The 18,018-nt window shown below is 41.1% G+C and overlaps 1 protein-coding gene across 1 annotated transcript in view; it reads right to left on the bottom strand.

The window, feature by feature from the left end:
* GFRA1 (GDNF family receptor alpha 1) overlaps positions 1-18,018 on the bottom strand; it is a 172,078-nt gene that overhangs the window by 27,224 nt on the left and 126,836 nt on the right. Inside the window, exons 5-7 of the mRNA XM_009905631.2 lie at positions 16,109-16,218; positions 10,478-10,612; positions 3,404-3,582 (exon numbers count right to left, since the gene is read on the bottom strand). Coding sequence (XP_009903933.1) covers positions 3,404-3,582; positions 10,478-10,612; positions 16,109-16,218 — 424 coding nt within the window. The remainder of the gene's footprint in view (positions 1-3,403; positions 3,583-10,477; positions 10,613-16,108; positions 16,219-18,018) is intronic.

Below are 18,018 nucleotides of genomic sequence, written 5' to 3'. Positions count from 1 at the left end.
CTCATACAGGGATAGGGGAAAAAAAAAGAGTGTATTATACAAACTCATACAGGGATAGGAAAAAAAGAGTGTATTGCACAAACTCATACAGAGATAGGGGGAAAAAAGAGTGTATTACAGAAACTCATACAGAGATGGGGGGAAAAAAGAGTGTATTACAGAAACTCATACAGATGGAAACATAAAATAAGCATATTTCAGAAATCACCAGAATAGAACTGTACATTGCTTTAGCAATGGTAAGTTGAAATAATGAACAATATCTAAACAGCATCACTGAAACAAACAAAAAATATAATCATTTAGAAGTCCAAATCTTCAGCAGGTATTGAATACAGGTAATAAAAGAGTATCTCATGTTCTCTTTAATGTTCTCAACCCTTCTGATGCCCAGGTTTGCATGTGTACAGGAGAACACGGCACAGACACAAACTCTTAGTGTATTCTTACTTTTCATACACCCATTCTGAACAAGGCAGAAACAAATGCATCAAAAAACTGCTCAGCCAGTGGCATTCTTGGCAGGTTGGGTTGGTGCCCTCTATTTTACAACCCCAGGAGATTAGCATCTGCTCATTTCTATGGCCAATTCATACTAATCAATCACTTCCTGCTCTTTCTTCCCTTACTGTATTTATTTCTATGGCAATTTATACTAATCAATCACTTCCTGCTCTTTCTTCCTTCAGTGGATTTTAAAACCCACTAACTAAGGTATGCACTATCCCAATGGTCATTTCCTTATCACCTCTTTGCCATTGCATTTTTGTGCTGAGAATAATGCTTTTAATTCTGCTTTTCACACTGTTTAGGCTATATCGCCTTTTTGAAACCCTTCAGCTCAACTGCTAAGCATGTAACAAAACCCTTCAGATTGCTTTTGCTTGCAGTACTTCATGTTTTGAAAATACTACAAAGGCATATTTTCCATGGGAATAGAGCCTTGGAACGAATGCACTTCCCTGAGTGTGATATGAATGCCGCCGGTTCTTGCGCAAATTGCATTGAGGTTTCAGCCTCACATGCAAAGTGGCACCATACTGCCCAACAATCACAGGTTTCTGTTTAAAAAACTGTGGGCTTGTTTTGGCTCTATTCAGAAGTTATTTTTCTTGAAGAATGTATTAATACACAAAGAGCTTTGTTCTTTATATGTCAGTTCTGACATGAGGAAGCAGTGAGCACCAGAACGTTGCCCTCCACAAGAATAAAACTGCTTGATTCAGATGACTACGGTGACCTTTTGGTGGAGACTTACCTATAGCTTCTACAAACCAGCACAGATCATTTATTTAAAGGAAGGTGTTTTTCCTCTGCAGACCTTTAGTTCTTGTATCAACTATATCAGGGGTACACCTGAAGTCACAATACAGCTTTAAACCAGCACAGATAAAATCACATGGGATGTGACTTCAAAATGTCAGAGTAACAGGAGTAAGGACAGCAAAGAATTTCATTCATTTTCAAGACACTGGCTTGAGGAACATTTGCAAATCCCACTGAATCCAATGGGATTTGTGATCACCTGCCCATTTCTTCAGTTCATTATTTATGATGTGTACTTTGGTAGCATCTGGAGGCCTTACTCTATAGGGGACTGTATAAACACTGAAGGGAAATGAGATCTCTCCCATAAAATAACTTTCAAATACAACATGAAGTGAATGAATTTCTCATCAAAGGCTTTGCTTTAAAGATATTCCAAGTTTCAGGTTTAAAAGGTTATGTTTCTTTGTAGCACATGCCTACAAGAAAGACAGTGAGGGACCTTTTAGGGTGTCAGGTAGGGATAGAACTGGGGGGAATGGAACAAAAGTAGAAATGGATAGATTGAGATTGCATGTTAGGAAGAAGTTCTTTCCCATGAGGGTGGAGAGACACTGGCACAGATTGCCCAGGAAGGTGGTGGAGGCCTCATCTCTGGAGGTTTTTAAGGCCAGGCTGGATGTGGCTCTAATAAACCTGCTGTAGTGTGAGGTGTCCCTGCCCATGGCAGAGGGGTTGGAACTGGATGATCCTTGAGGTCCCTTCCAACCCTAACAATTCTGTGATTCTAGGATTGCTCTGCATAGAAATATATGGCTGCAACGACCTCCCTATTATCAATAACGAACAAAGCTTAGCTAATAACAAACACACAGATATGAGAAACAGAATTGGAGCAGAAAGACCTAAACTCAACACCATATACTATGAACCACATAGATTTTGTGTCACCCTAATGCCATTGAAAAATCTTAATTCCTATGAAACTTGCCAGTGCAAAACAAACAGTGAAATTAGAAAAGAATGAAGGTCAGGGAGTGGTGCAGGAAGACAAAAAAGCAAAATACCTTTCTTAAGGGATGCAAACTGTCCACGTTAGTGAACATGGAAATTCTTGATACAATTTAATATGAAGAATGAAAAAATCAATTTTTATAAGTAAGTGAAGTGTGACTGCTGCACCTGTGGAAGGGTTTGGGAATCCAAGACAAAAAAAACCCCAACCAACCAATCAAAAAAACCCAACAACAAAACCAACACAAACAAAAACCCCAACAAAAAAAGGTATCTTAATACCAGATGAGAGCTTAAAACTTGGATGCTTTCATTTATGGCACACAGTAATTTTCCTCCTGAAAAGACAAATAACCAGGCCAAGCTGATCTATCTCTGACCTAATTTTGCATTTGAATCACCAGAAATTTTTATAACCTCAGAGTCTAATGTGGCCTAAGGATGTTTTCAGCTTACATTTCTTGTTACCTCTTTCCTGCCTTGATTTTGCAATTGTCTCCTGTCCAAGTTCTTCAGACTTTCAAAGAACACTGCCATCAGCAAGTGATAAGCCTTCTTAAATTCAGAATCTGATGCACCACTAATGTCCTAACTGAAGTGTCAGAAGAAATTGCTACAGCCATTACCCAAAAATCACACCACAACCTTGACCCCAGTTTAGGAAAACACCTAATTCAGAACACCTTCTTTGCCCAGCTTCATCCTGTAGTTTGTAGAAGCACATATTCTCTTAGATCCAGACAAAAAAAAAATCACTTAAGTTTACTGCCAATAACATAAGAAAGAAGGCAGCAGGACCTGCTATCTGACATTAAGAGCTCCCTCTGAATTTGGATCACTCAAGGGATCAATTTAATCTGACATGTCCTGGCAGGGTTTGGAGAATGCCACATTCATTCCAAACCTGTGGTAACAAATTAAACACTACATCCTGTTTCTGAGTCAGAGAAGCAATAAAGTCTACTCTGAAATATGCACGTTTCTGATGTAAAATAAGAATGTCTGATATGTGACAATACAGCTGCCTTGTGGCTGCAACATGGGAATAAAGAGATAGTAGGATTTAAGCAGGCATCTATTTATTCAGCAGGAGACTACTGCAACAAGTACAAGAGTCTCTTACCTGCAGGTTTGCACATGCTGGTGAATCGTTGTGGGTGGGTATTTCATTGTTGGCGGTCTCTGAACCTGTGTTTTTGAGTCTGGAAGCTGTTGTAGTTGTGGCTGTAGTGGTCTGTACTGGTAGGATTGGCTGCCACACGTTCACATCAGTTCCATTGCCGAAGGCCTGAATTGCATTTTCTGTAAAAATAAATGACAGGCATTTTTCTGTTTCTAAACAAATGGCAGAAAGCAAAAGTGACTTTTTAATCATCTTCGTTCTTACTACTGTTCCATTACAAATGTGTATTGCCCAGGAAGCCAATCACATCCTGGGCTGCATCAAGAGAAGCATAGCCAGCAGGTTGAGGGAGGTGATTCTCCTCCTCTACTCCACTCTGGTGAGACACCACCTGGAGTACTGTGTCCAGTTCTGGAGCCTCTATTACAGGAAGGATCTAGAGGTGCTGGAACATGTCCAGGGATAAGTCCATGAGGATGAGCAGAGGGCTGGAGCTCCTCCTCTATGAGGACAGACAGAGAGTTGGGGCTGCTCAGTCTGGAGAAGAGAAGGCTCTGAGAGACCTTATTCTGGCCTTCCAGTATCTGAAGGGGGCTATAAGAGAGCTGGGGAGGGACTTTTGAGGGTGTCAGGTAGAGATAGGACTAGGGGGAATGGAACAAAACTAGAAACAGGTAGATTGAGATTGGATGTTAAGAAGAAGTTCTTCCCCATGAGGGTGGTGAGACACTGGAACAGGTTGCCCAGGGAGGTGATGGAAGCCTCATCCCTGGTGGTTTTTAAGGCCAGGCTGGATGTGACTCTGAGCAACCTGCTATAGTCCCTGCCCATGGCAGGGGGGGGTTGGAACTGGATGATCCTTGAGGTCCCTTCCAACCCTGACATTTCTTAATTTTGAACATACCAGAACCACGGACTCCAAGTCTGTGGTCATGTAACTATCTGGTGCAGCCTCTTATCTGTAATGTTCCCAGCAGTTCTTGACAGAAGCTCCAGGACTTAGTCTAATCATATTTGTTACCATCCAAAAGCTCAAAAATTTACTCTAAAGACTTCAAATACAGTTTCATCATTATGTCCTCACTCAGGCATGTGATGTTACATAGCAAAGTAGAAGCAGAGAGCAGGCAAACTACCTGATTTATTTCTACAGCTTGTTGCAGTAAAACTAATATTCCTGTAACTACAGAATGGTTTAACTAAGACAATCTTTTCCTTACAGTTTCAATCAAAAACTGCATAATTAGGTGAGGGAAGCATGCTTAAACTAAAACTTCAGAATATGAAAGTTAAAAAGCTTATCACAGTTTCATGGGATTAAAGAGTGTGTTTATGGCAAGAGTAAATTGGTTGGGTTTTGTTGGGTTTTTTTTTCAATAAACAAACAGGGGGGGGAAAAAACAGTTTTTAATCAGGTCTTTGGGGATTCAGCATGGATTTAGGGATTTCTTAGTTCAAATTCTTTGTAGGAGAAATCAAACAATTTCACTGGGGACTAATATGTGGAAGCTATTAATACTATTCCTCGGCGGTATTCCTTGCCTTGTAAAATAACTTGCATTTAATTCTCATCTGAAAAAAGATGTATTTTATTCTGATAGTTCTCAGACCTCCAACATGGAAAGAGAAGAATTTGTAAAAGGCATCACAATTGTCATGCTGGGTTGATGGAGACAGAGTGGGAAGAGTGGAATGATATTTATCTTGGGTTTACCTGGGTAAGTAAATACGTGAAGCGATATTCCCCTATGATTTCCTAAATAAAGAGTAATTCTTTGCTTCCATTACTGCAAGGAGGATCACAGAAATGCATGCAATCCTTCTGTTTTCTAACGAAATGTGGGCTTTACAATTAGTCTTTCATTATTTCAGACAATCACACTCAATGATCCTCAGGGGTCCTGTCTAAATTGAGATATTCTATGAGTCTGTGATGGAATCACAGAATGGTTTGGGTTGTAAGGGAACTTTAAAGGTCATCCAGTCCAATTCCCTTGCAATGAGCAGGGACATAATAGGTCAGGTTGCCCAGAGCTCTATCCAACCTGACCTTGCACGCTTCCAGGGATAGGGCTACTACCACCCCTCTGGGCATCCTGGGCCAATGTTTCACCATCCTCGTTGTGAAAAATGCCTTCCTTATATCTAGTCTAAATATTCCCTCTTTTAGTCTACAACCGTTAGCCCTTCTACTGCAAAGGGCCCTGCTAAAATGATTGTCCCCATCTTTCTTATAAGCCCATTTAAGTATTGAAAGGCCGCAATAAGGTTTCCCCAAGGGCTTCTTTCAGGCTAAATAACCTCAACTCTCTCATCTTTTCCTCACAGAAGAGGTAGTCCTCCCCTTCTCATATTTTCATAATGTTTCAAATATATAAAATTTATTTTAAATGTGCATTTTATACATAATTTTCACACATATTTAAAATGTATTTAAAAAACCCACATAATGACTGTAAGGAGGTGCTTCAAGGTGCTACTCTGCCCTGGTGAGGCCACACCTGGAATACTGCCACCAGTTTTGGGCTCCCAAGCTCAAGAGGGACACGGATCTACTTGAGAGGGTCCAATGGAGATCTACCAGGATGAATAAGGGAGACCTAAGCCCTATGAGGAGAGGGCTACCTCATGTTCTACCTCAACATGAGGAGGAGCTTCTTCACTGTGAGGGTGACAGAGCACTGGAACAGGCTGCCCAGAGACATTGTGGAGTCTCCTCTGGAGACTTTTAAGACCCATCTGATGTGTTCCTGTGCAACCTGTGCTAGATTCTATGGTTCTGCTCTGGCAAGGGGGTTGGACTCAATGATCTCTGGAGGTCCCTTCCAACCCCTAACATCCTGGGATCCTGTGAGTCTAAATGCTTTAGGAAAGGTCCTTTTACTGACCAATTCTGCTTTATGTTTTTTGCCTTCCATTTCCCAGTTCTTTTTCACTGCAGTGTAAGGCAGCTGTGAAGAAATCCTTTGAACAGATAGGTAGATATGCTGAGTCTTATTCAGTTCAGTAGGAATTCTGGAGTATGTAAATGAATGTCAGGACATTCACTTTCACAGTAGCTAAAGTGAAGCCTTAAAGTGGATTTGCAGAATTTAAGTCTGGCCAAACCCTAAGTGGACAGTCATCACTTAGGGCCACTGCAATATTCCCAATAAAACTGCATCTTTCAGCAAAGAGGATAAAAGCATAAGCAAGGCAATAGGTAGTCTCAACTTTTAGGATGGAATATGTTTTGTTTGGCCCAGCAAGACACTGGCACAGGTTGCCCAGGGAGGTGGTGGAAGCCTCATCCCTGGAGGTTTTTAAAGCCAGGCTTGATGTGGCTCTGAGCAACCTGATGTAGTGTGAGGTGCCCCTGCTCCCCTGCAGAGGGGTTGGAACTAGATGATCCTTGAGGCCCCTTCCAACCCTAAAGAATTTGTGAGCCTATGATTCTATATTCTGAAGGACAATGCTGAGATAAAGCCACATTTTAACTAACATAATGAAGAAGAAAACAATGCCATGTTTATCTTTATTGAAACTAATCATTAAAACAGACTGGAATTTTCACCCTGACCTCTTGAAATCAAAACTTCCACTCAATTTTCAACTACATAACTGTTGCAAAAGGCTTTTTAACTCTGGGGTGGAATTCCTAGGCAAGTGCATATAGAGATGCAAGAAAAGCCAGGACTTCAGGTGTGTATATGAGACACAGTAAACTCAGCTTCATACCCCAGCTCCACATTAGGCAAACGTGACCCTTACATGCCCTGTTTTTGGCGTTCTCTAACCCTCAGGGTTCAGACTCAGCTATTCTACTAACCAAACTGGGTTTTGAATGAACAGTTAAGCTTACTTTTCCACATCTGTCAATGCCCCAAATCACTGGTTTGTTTTCCAGTTTAAAGGGGAGGCAACTTAGCCAAACAGACTAGCAAGAAATTCCTAGTTTTATCCCACTGGGGAAAAGTGATTTTTGTTTTGTTGGGAAAAAAAAAAAAAAGTGGGAGGGATATTCGACTCATCCAATAAACAAATGGCATTTCCTCCAGGCACTGGAAGGCCCACTAATGACAATAACATTTTGTTTAAAAAAGAAAAAACGTCTGGGACTTTTCCCATGCTCTGCAAGGGAACAAACTTTATATTAAACTCAGAAACGTCTTTAATGCCTTCATGAAGACATCTTGTACAGCTAGGATGGCTGTAATTTGTCTCACAGGAACCTCTAATGTCTTTGATTTGTCTTCATTAATGCTTTTATACCAATAGCAAAAGAAAGGACAAAGGATCACTCTGTCTTTATGTTCTAAAAAGAACCTGTAACATTCTTGCAATTAATACATTCACGAATGAATAAAGCCTGACTTATTACAGCATATATAAATGGCAGCCCCATTAGGTCTGAAGAAGGTCTGATGCTATATTGTAACTTTTACTCTTCCATAGCCTGAATTGCTTTCTGGGTTCTTCTCTTTTTTTTTTTAATGAACTTGGGTAATTGATCAATCTTTCAAAGCTTAATAAATAATGTATCAAATAGCAACTCAAGTCACTCACTTTTCACACGCAATGTTCCTCACGTCTTTCCCATAATGCTGCCTACTGAGAAGCTACCAATGGAGATTTTTCACACCCTATGCTCAAACTAAATACAGGCTGAACCCTGCATTAGTGCTAGCTCAAGTATTACGGGTGGATGGGACAGTCTGGATCATTGAGTTCATCTATTATGTTTGAAAAAAGCAATGATGTATGTATCTTTTCCTAAACTGATGAAATCATAAAATCAATAAGGTTGGAAAAGACCTCAAAGATCATCAAGTCCAACCTGTCACCCAAGACCTCATGACTACTAAACCATGGTATCAAGTGTCACGTCCAATCCCCTCTTGAACACCTCCAGGCACGGTGACTCCACCACCTCCCTGGGCAGCACATTCCAATGGCTAACAATTCTCGCTGTGAAGAACTTTTTCCTCACCTCCAGCCTAAACTTCCCCTGGCACAGCTTGAGACTGTGTCCTCTTGTTCTGGTGCTGGTTGCCCGGTATGACTTTTAAAACAAGTAAGAATTGTTTTTTTACCCTCAAAAAAAACCCCAGCCTCCTGCTGGAAACCACATTTTCCAATTTTGAACCTAAACATAGATGGCTACTAGCTCCCTTTCAGATCTCTTGCCAGCATTGTCCTCTACCTTAAGTAATCCTTTTTCCTCACTGGGCTTGCCCCTCTAATGCAGTTTCAGAGGACAGCCATGTATCCTTTCAACTCCTGTTCTGCTAGGCTAAGGAAGCCAAGCTCTTTTGGTCTCCTCATTTATCTGAAATTAAAACTCTGATGCACACTCCATATCACCCAATTACGCTGCTCCAGGCAGACAGGAAATTTGAAAAGAGAACCTGCCAAAATCGACTCCACTGAACCATTCTGAAATTTATAACAGTCCTTAATTTGGGAGTGAGTCTGACAGAAGGAAAGCAAAATCAATAATTTAACAAAATCCTGACAAAAGGTACCATCCAGACTTCTGTTAAAACCAGGCAGCTGAGATCAACTAGTCTAAAAAACCTGAAGCCTGGCTGTAAATTGCAAGCACAATGCAATTTGTACTTACCTACAGCAACTCCTTCATATAATAACTGCAAGTCATGGGTTTTTTTTTAATATGAATTTCTTAAATTATAGAGAAGTCCCTCAAGTGTTGTAATTTTTAGGCACAGAGGCTGCCTGACTGTTAGGGTCCAAATATGACGCGATGATCTTGAAGGTCTCTTCCAACCTGGTTTATTCTATGTATATTCTATTCTATATTCTATGAACAGGGATGTAAACATATTTTTATAGGATACAACTGTGCAAGTTGAGTTTTTTTTCCAAAAGCTTCTCATGTTTGCAATCTGTGGTAGATTGGAGGCTAAGTGCCTTTAAGAACCACAAAGTTACAAACCTTCAAAGGCTAGAGAAGTCCAAGAGGTGGACTGGGAAAGTGTAACCTTTTGTATTTCATAGAATCAGTAAGGTTGGAAAAGACCTCAGAGACCATCAAGTCCAGCCTGTCCCCCAGCACCTCATGACAACTAAACCATGGCTTCAAGTGCCACATCCAATCCCTTTTTGAACACCTCCAGGGATGGGGACTCCACCACCTCCCTGGGCAGCACATTCCAATGGTCAATCACTCTCTCTGGGAAGAACTTTCTCCTCACCTCCAGCCTAAATTTCCCCTGGTGCAGCTTGAGACTGTGTCCTCTTGTTGTGGTGCTGGTTGCCTGGGAGAAGAGACCAAGCCCCACCTGGCTACAACCTCCTTTCAGGTAGTTGTAGAGAGCAATAAGGTCTCCCCTGAGCCTCCCCTTCTCCAGGCTAAGCAACCCCAGCTCCCTCAGCCTCTCCTCACAGGGCTGTGCTCCAGACCTCTCACCAGCCTTGTTGCCCTTCTCTGGACACGTTCAAGTGTCTCAATATCATTCCCATAAGTCCTACATCCTATAAACCCAAGCATTTCTATTTGTTCTTTCCTTTTCCCTCCTCCCAGGAAGAAGGCATGGACTGTTATCTCTTGCAGGGGAAGCCTGGTGTTAGCCTTGGCAATGCTGTCAATTAGGACTGGAGCTGCTAATTGGAGCCTGGAGTTCCCAGGCTGAATTTTTGCTGCATCACAATGGTGTGGCTTGGTAGAGGGAGGGCATGAAGGCTTGGGGTTGTTGGCCTGGTTTATAGGGAGGTTTGTGTGAAGCTATGGCTTAATGGGGTTCGGTGTTAAATCCAGCCTATGGATTTTTGTGTATTTTATATGCTTTGTACTGTTGTGTGTGCTTCAGTAGCATTTCAATTTAAAGTTTCCAATCTTTTGTGTGAGTGTTATTCTTTTGCCCCTTTTGGAAGAGGTAAAAGAGCAAATCTGTCTTGCTCTAGACTAAGACACAGTCTTGACCATAAACCACAGGCATGCCTGGCTCATTTAGTTCTTACACCTACAGCAGAAATATCCTTACTAGGTAGCAAAGTGATGGCCTTGCTGTATCAAGTAAAGAAATACCAGAAAACATGCTAAAACACATTTAAGACATGGAATTTTGTACTCACTAAGGCATGTATTGTCCTGGAAGAAATTCAGAAATTTCAGGCATTCATCAATGTCGTTGCCACTGTTGCTGCAGTCACACCATGGGGCAACACTGAGACTGTTGGAGTCTATGTAGTTTGGTGTCATCACTGTGCCTGTTAACAAAGAGTGAAATACAGTCCTGTGAGCAACTTTTGTACTGAAATAATCCCTCTATACTAAGAAGATAGCAAACAGTACTTGGCAAATCCTGTAGGCAGGGCTGGACTCACAATTCAGACCCATGGCAGGGCCCTAACTTAACAGCTCCTGGCTCCCTTTGCCCTTTCACACCCAGCCCTGTGCTGTACACTTCAGATCCTTGGTTGTTTGAATGAAATTCCTTTAGGGACTGTAAAATGACTCACACAGTGAAGATCCATTCACTTCCCCTAAAAAGGTTTATATTGCATTCCCATAGAGAGCTGCATCAGCAGAACTGACAGGTGGAAAAGTGCGGCACAGGGGAGGGATGAGCCGGGAAAAGGTTGGAACCTCTTAAAAAGGCTTTGCTGCCAAATCAAACATAAGTGGACTTGTGTCCTTAGAGTTGCACTCTAAAAATCCATCTATTCTTCCTCACTTGTGTTTTTCCCCATTTTTGTTCTAGCTGCAAATAAATGGCTGACATCCAGACCTGAGCTTCCTCCTTGAGTCTGCAGCCAGCCTGAAAAAAACAAACATTTCTGAGACACAGGAGCAAGTGGAATGCTTGAGCAAGAAGAATGCTAGTCATGCTGAAAGGAGCCCTAATACATCTTGAAGGAGTGTTAGCCCCATGGTGCTCATTAGGGACCTGACAACAAGAGAGGGTTATGGCAATGAATAAAGCAAAAACACAACCAGCATGCATAAAATGGTGCAGTAGATTCGTTGCAGGTAATAAATTGCTATTGCTATTGCTGTGTCACTACTTTTTTTTCAGCACAGTAACTATTTCTTAAACGTTGTCAACAACTGGAAACCAAAAGGTTCATTCCAACAATGTTACAAATTCTTAGGTAAATATTCTCACACTTGTATGTCAACTCAAGGCTACCATGAATGAAGTGAAACCAGCGAATGCATTTTGTGTCCTAAAAGATATACAAGCGACTGTTCATCACTCATCTGGATTAGACAACTGTTACATGACCAGCACTTGTTCCAACCAGTCAGAGATTTCCAACTTCCCTAGGGACTGAGAAGTTTGAAGCTTTATTTTCTTTTGTCTGACCAAATGGGAAAAATTAAATGAAAAGAAACAGGTATTCCAGACTTTACTGATGAAAGCTGTTGCAGGAAATATGGTTCTCACTCGGTAATCTACAGTTCTAGGACAGGCTATAAATCATGAGGAAATGTGATCACATCGCCTCAAAACTGACATCAAAGTAGTCATTAAGAAGATGGAATAGATGAAGGGTAAATATTAGTGACCCAAAGCGTACACCAGCAGAGAAAATTTGGTCCACAGGTCCAGGGTCCAAGAGTCTGCAATAACACACAGGAAAAGGCTATCAAACATCAAACTAAAAAATAGGGGGCGGGGGGAAGGAACATTAGAAGTAACATAAATCACAGAATGATGTCAAACAGCCTTGCAGTCTTCAGGGAGCACTGGGAATTGAACAAATCAACATGCAAACTGCTTCATACATGATGTGGGAGACAAGGAAGAACAGACATTAAGGCCTGGCCTGAGAAAGGCAGTAAATGTATGTGAAAATGAGTGCAGTCCCACTGCCAAACTCACAAAACCCATCTTTTATCTTATTTTGGGATGCTCTTGGAGTTCAATCTCCTATATTTATCTACTTCCAGTTTTTAAGAGATAGTTGCAGTAATAATTGCTGAAATTCTACATGAGATTAGCACATCAGTAAATAGCAACGTCCAAAATGTATTAACTGGAGGCAGGGAATTCAGTAGAAGAGGCAGACATAATTTGCACCATTAATGAAAACTTGACAGTAGATAAATAAGAAGATGAATAACATTAAATTAAAATAAAACAAATTAAAATATCTGTCCATTATCTGCTTGATGGCTCAGCACCACTATTTCAACCATGTGATGCTATCTGAAAAGAAGCGAGAGAAGATGAAAATCAAGATTCAAACCAGCAGGCTTCAAAATACAAAAGGGGAAAAGACAAAAAGACAAAAAGGCTAAGCAGCAAACACTTAGTGAAGGGTTAAAAAAACCCCCAAACAAACAAACAAGAAAGGTATTGAGGAAATTAAAAAGGTCACTGAGGTTAAGACTTTGTTATCATATCAGAAAGTGTTAATAAGGTAATTAAAATGGGTCAAGACAGGGGCTAAAAGTGTAACAGATACTAAGGTGCTATTAAGGTTGACAAATACAGAAAGACAGGACAAGGAATGTGTATACACAGCACACAAACTGTACATCCAGCAAAAACAGAATGGCTGAAAGAGCAGCTAGTAGAAAATCAGTCTGTCATTTAAACCTGGGGGCAGATGTGAACCCAAGCGGATTATATGCTTGCTTTCCTGGGGGGGATTTTCTTTCTTCCCCTGCACTGTGTGTGCTTTCCCTTTCCCCACCCCCGCTAGCTGGCATCTTGGAAATTCTGCTGAAGGACACTAACGGATCAGAGAAACCATGGGGCTTGGCAGTAAAATAGGACATGCTTGGTTTTCTGTGCTCTATGTATCAAATAGTCCTGTGATGATCTCCATAGCAGGCAGTAAAAAGTTTCCATATATTAGATGAAAGCAGAATTGACCTGAACGCAGCCACATGGTTGCTCAAATCAGGGTGAATGAAGAATGAGATGGGGAGTTCAGGAGGAGGGCCATATGACTGAAGTTTCTTTGTCCCAAAGCAACTCCACCATATTCACACAATCTTTTCTGGAATTCCTGGGAATCCCAGGGAAATTAGATGGAATTCATGTTTAAGAAGAAACTGGATGGGGAGCTTGTTGCCACGGTTTAGCGGATTAAATGGGTGTTGGGTGATAGGTTGGACTCGATGATCTCAAAGGTCTTTTCCAACTGGGTTAATTCTATTCTATTCCATTCCATTCCATACTATTCTATTCATTGTAGACAGGGGAAGATGTGTGAGAAAGTGAATGTTCAAGCAGATCTTAACACCATCAGTCACAATACCTGATAAGGGGAGCACAGGCAAGTCCAGGTGGCTTAAATAGGCTATAACCAAACACTGTAATCGAAACACTGAATCTCAAACACGGATTTCTCCACTCTTATTCTACATTTGATAACTATTACAGTTTTTTCCCTTTTTAAAATATATTAATTTACCCAGAATAGGATAGAATAAACCAGGTTAGAAAAGACCTTTGAGATCATCGAGTCCAACCTATCATCCAACACCATCTAATCAACTAAACCATGGCACCAATTACTGCACCAAGGATCCTAGGCAATGAATTAGAAATCTCAAAATTCCTATAAAATATACATATCTTTAAAATTTTATATAAAACACCCTGACAAAAACTTTAAAGGACCCTAGATAGACTGTTCTCTATTTAAGTGGCAAAGGCATCTCATTCGAGAACTGTGCCTGTCTCTGCTCCCACTGAAGTCGTTCATTTCAGGTGGGATTGAATTAATTGCAGGGAAGTCTCATTCACATCACTGCGTGACAGCAGAATCACTTCCACTGCACCTTCCATAGAGAATCGTCAATTTTCCTGAGCAAACTCTATGGAGGTGAAATTTTTGCTACCTTTAATGAAATGCCTAAATGAAATAATATTTTATTTTAATGAACAATATTTTATCTTAATTAAAACACCTGGAGATCCTGAAGCTCTGATGAATTAATGAATGTGTAACAGCTTCTTACACCCAGTCTCTCTCTTCTTCCTCTGTTTTATATATCTATTATGCAGACATTTGAAAGATTGTACCTCTGATTTCCATCTCAGCATCTTATAGATTTAATGGTCGTCACATAATTTACTCCACTTTTGTACCAGCTTGATACCAGAAGCAGGACTTCACTGCTTCGGCAAATTAAAGTTTGTTTTGGTGATTTTCTTGGCTTATCAGAATTACTACCAAGAAGTAAACCTCTTGTCACACTAGTCAGTTCCAATCATTTGGCATGGGTTTAGGGACCAGCAGGAAGGGAGAAAAATATTTCTTTTTTGCTTTGAAATTTTGATCTCCTTTTGATTTCAACTCCTTAGGGATCCATTCCACATTTCTGATGTGTGACAATGTTTTGCAGCATATCCATCCACAGCGACACAAAAATACCTGACTATAAAAACTGGGTCATGCTTGGGGTTAAATTGAAAAATGGATCCAACAAAACTGCCAGCAAAACTCACTAGTTCCAGCAAGAACTTCTTGGCAGCTCTTACCCAGAAGTATCTATGGGTAACAGTTACTCTTTGCCAGCAGTCAGACTTCTTAATCTCATTGACTAGATCACATTTCAAGGCTATTCAATTCTTCTCTTTTAGAATCAAATGACGTTCTGTCACAACTGTTCATATGTTATACCCTCTGCATACTGTCTTCATCTCTCAAGTTGTAGAAGAATACCCTTTGCAACCATCACATCTTATTTTACCAGTTGCTGCACGGACTTACCTCACTTGTTAGCTTGCTATAGTAGTAAAAATGATAACAATATGCCAGTGAATATAGCTTTCAGTCATTTTTTCAGCAAACCCAACCTATTTTAGAAATATTTTGTTTTGGATATTATCTCCAGAGACATTTACTTAACAGCAGGATTTGCTGTAGGGCCTCAGCTGGGACCTTCATGCCCAGCAGAAGGGGATATTACTGCATCGCAGCAGGTGCAGGCTCTAAGCTTAAAAACATCTTATCTGGTGGCCTTTAAAATTTGGTTTGTTTCAGAGTTTTGACATTCACTTATTCTTTATTGCCCAAGCATGGTATTTCTACAAGTCCACCTTCCTGAGATGGTCGCTCAGGAATCAAATACTGCATGTGGTATATGGAATCTGCCTTGTGTTAAAGGTATCCTTGTGCCTGTTGACAGTTAGGAGCATGACAGCAAACAAAATGATGCCGGAGAGGGAAGAGGATTTCAGAAGGTAATTTTCGTCTCAGTTCACTTCCATTAACAGGCATCTCAGGAAACACTTACTACTGGACAGAACCACATCCTGGAAAGAATAGCAGCTGGAAGTGAAACAAGACTGGGTCTGTGGTGTCATTTCTCAAATGTCCTGCAAACTTCCCTGAAGAGGCATTTACCCAGTCTTGTGGTGACAGCTGTAAAATCAACCAAGCTGCAGTTTCACTTGTTCTTTCCTAATTCCTGCTTTGTGGTTCTGTCCAAATTCAACCACCTTAATAAGCTTTACTCTCAAAGCTTGAATTCATTTCAAATTCAAGCACCTCTCTTTTCTCTCCTTATCTTCAATCCTTGATCTCCTTGCAATGTACAAATTTACCCCAGGAAACCCTGTACCTTACCTTACCTGTAAGGTAAGCCAGGGCAAAAACCACTTGGAGGGGAAGAATTTTTCTTACCATCATATTGTAAAGTATTATATTCCATAGTTTTTATTTCATGAGAGCCTTTAAAATACACTTGGGGTGCTTTTCTCAGCTCCAGCAAGCCCCCACCCTTCCCTGCCTTCTTACCAATAAGCCCCGAGTAAGCGAGAAGGCAGTCAGCATAGTTTTCCTTCAGACAGCTACTAACAGACCGTGACTCAGGCTGGCAGTTGGTGAAGAAATCTGCAAGGCGAGATCTGCAAGATGAAGAAAAATGCATGTCTTTAAAAACCAAGCCTGCAGGCACTCTTACCTTTTACACTCTTTATTTTTGGACAAGGCTTAATATTCTTCAACTGAAATGCATATTGGACACATTTCAGTGACGAGAGTCTCTTTCTGAGAGGCGTCGCTTTCCAAAATCAGCTTTTGAAGTCAGAACAAACAAAAAAAACCACCACAGTGTAAGAAAACAGTAAAAAGGGACAGAACAACAGGGAAATGCCTGCCCTTTGCTAGAAGAAATGCTCTGCGTTTTCATGCCAAAAAACCAAACAACTAAAAAGACAAAGAGCTATTTTATCCTATGAGCAGTCATTTTGCCTGGATCTCTAACTGGAATCTGTTACTCTACAGATTCAGAACACAGTTTCTTCTGTTTTACTGATTCTACAAAACTGTATGTTTGTGCTCACACAGTCCTCTCACTACGTGACTTGAGCCAGGGCCTGCTTTGGTACTGCCTTGAGTTTCCAGGGAATGGGTTTATATCCCTGCTCTGGACGGGCCTGCAGAACTAGCTGGCTGAACTGCAGTAGCAGAGAGATCCAGACTGCACGGTCTCCTCAGCCCCCTGGAGCCACAGTACTAAGAATCTATTTGTTCTTCCAAGATGTGCATTTATCCAAAGTCTGTAATACTGAGGGAATGTGTGCTCTGCACCAAGTTCTGCTGCTGAATGGCCAGATTATCTTCACTTACCTCATTTACCCCATGTCCAAGAAGGGGAGAGCATTGCTTATCACAGAATTGATCAAGTTGGAAAAGACCTCAGAGATCATCAAGTCCAACCTATGACCTAACACCTCATGACAACTAAACCATGGCTTCAAGTGCCACAGCCAATCCTTTTTTGAACATCTCCAGGGACAGTGACTCCACCACCTCCCTGGGCAACACATTCTAATGGCCAATAACTCTTTCTGGGAAGAATTTGCTCCTCACCCTTGAGCCTGAACTTCCCCTGGCACAGCTTGAGACTGTGTCCTCTTGTTCTGGTGCTGGTTGCCTAGGAGAAGAGACCAAGCCCCACCTGGCTACAACCTCCTTTCAGGTAGTTGTAGAGAGCAATAAGGTCTCCCCTATGCCTCACCTTCTCCAGACTAAACAACCCCAGCTCCCTCAGCCTCTCCTCAGCCTCTTTGCTCTTCTCTGGACACGTTCAAGTGTCTCAATGTCCAACGGCTTACTTCTAGAAAGTGCTTTAAGACTAGGAGTGAAGCTGTATTGCCATTAACAGATTATTACTATGTTGGAAAACACATTAAAAAAAAAGAGAGAGAGAGAGAGAGAGAGAGAGACACCAGCAGCCAGCAGTTCTCCTTATTTGCATTTTAAAGGCAACATAAAACTCCCATTAAGGTTTGCAAAATTTGAGAGGCATTACTGAGGTGGGTGTCAAGGTCCCACATCCTACAGCCCTTTTCCTGCCCATCTTGGGCTGCTCCCCCCAGCTCCACTGGTGCTTCCACTCAGACTTGTAAACTTGGTGCAGGAACTTGATTTACAAATTGTCATTTAGACCTTTATCTCCACAAACAAAAAATATTTCACCTCCCTAGTTCAATATTCTGTGAAAAAGTGATCTAAAAGTGATCTTCTCCCCGCCCCTACCCCCCCCCCCCCCTTTTTTTTTTGCATATAACAACTCAGTGATGTTTCAGGATCAGGTGCTTAAGCTTTGCAAAGCCTCTCAAAAGCAAAATAATATAATCTATGCATTTTTTAGTGTGCTCTAGCATTATGTAAATTTGCAATATAACTGCCTTTCCCCCCCC

This window comes from Dryobates pubescens, chromosome 8, assembly GCF_014839835.1.
Source record: "Dryobates pubescens isolate bDryPub1 chromosome 8, bDryPub1.pri, whole genome shotgun sequence".
NCBI classification, from domain to species: Eukaryota; Metazoa; Chordata; class Aves; order Piciformes; family Picidae; genus Dryobates; species Dryobates pubescens.
This window is presented reverse-complemented; position numbering and strand designations above follow the sequence as displayed.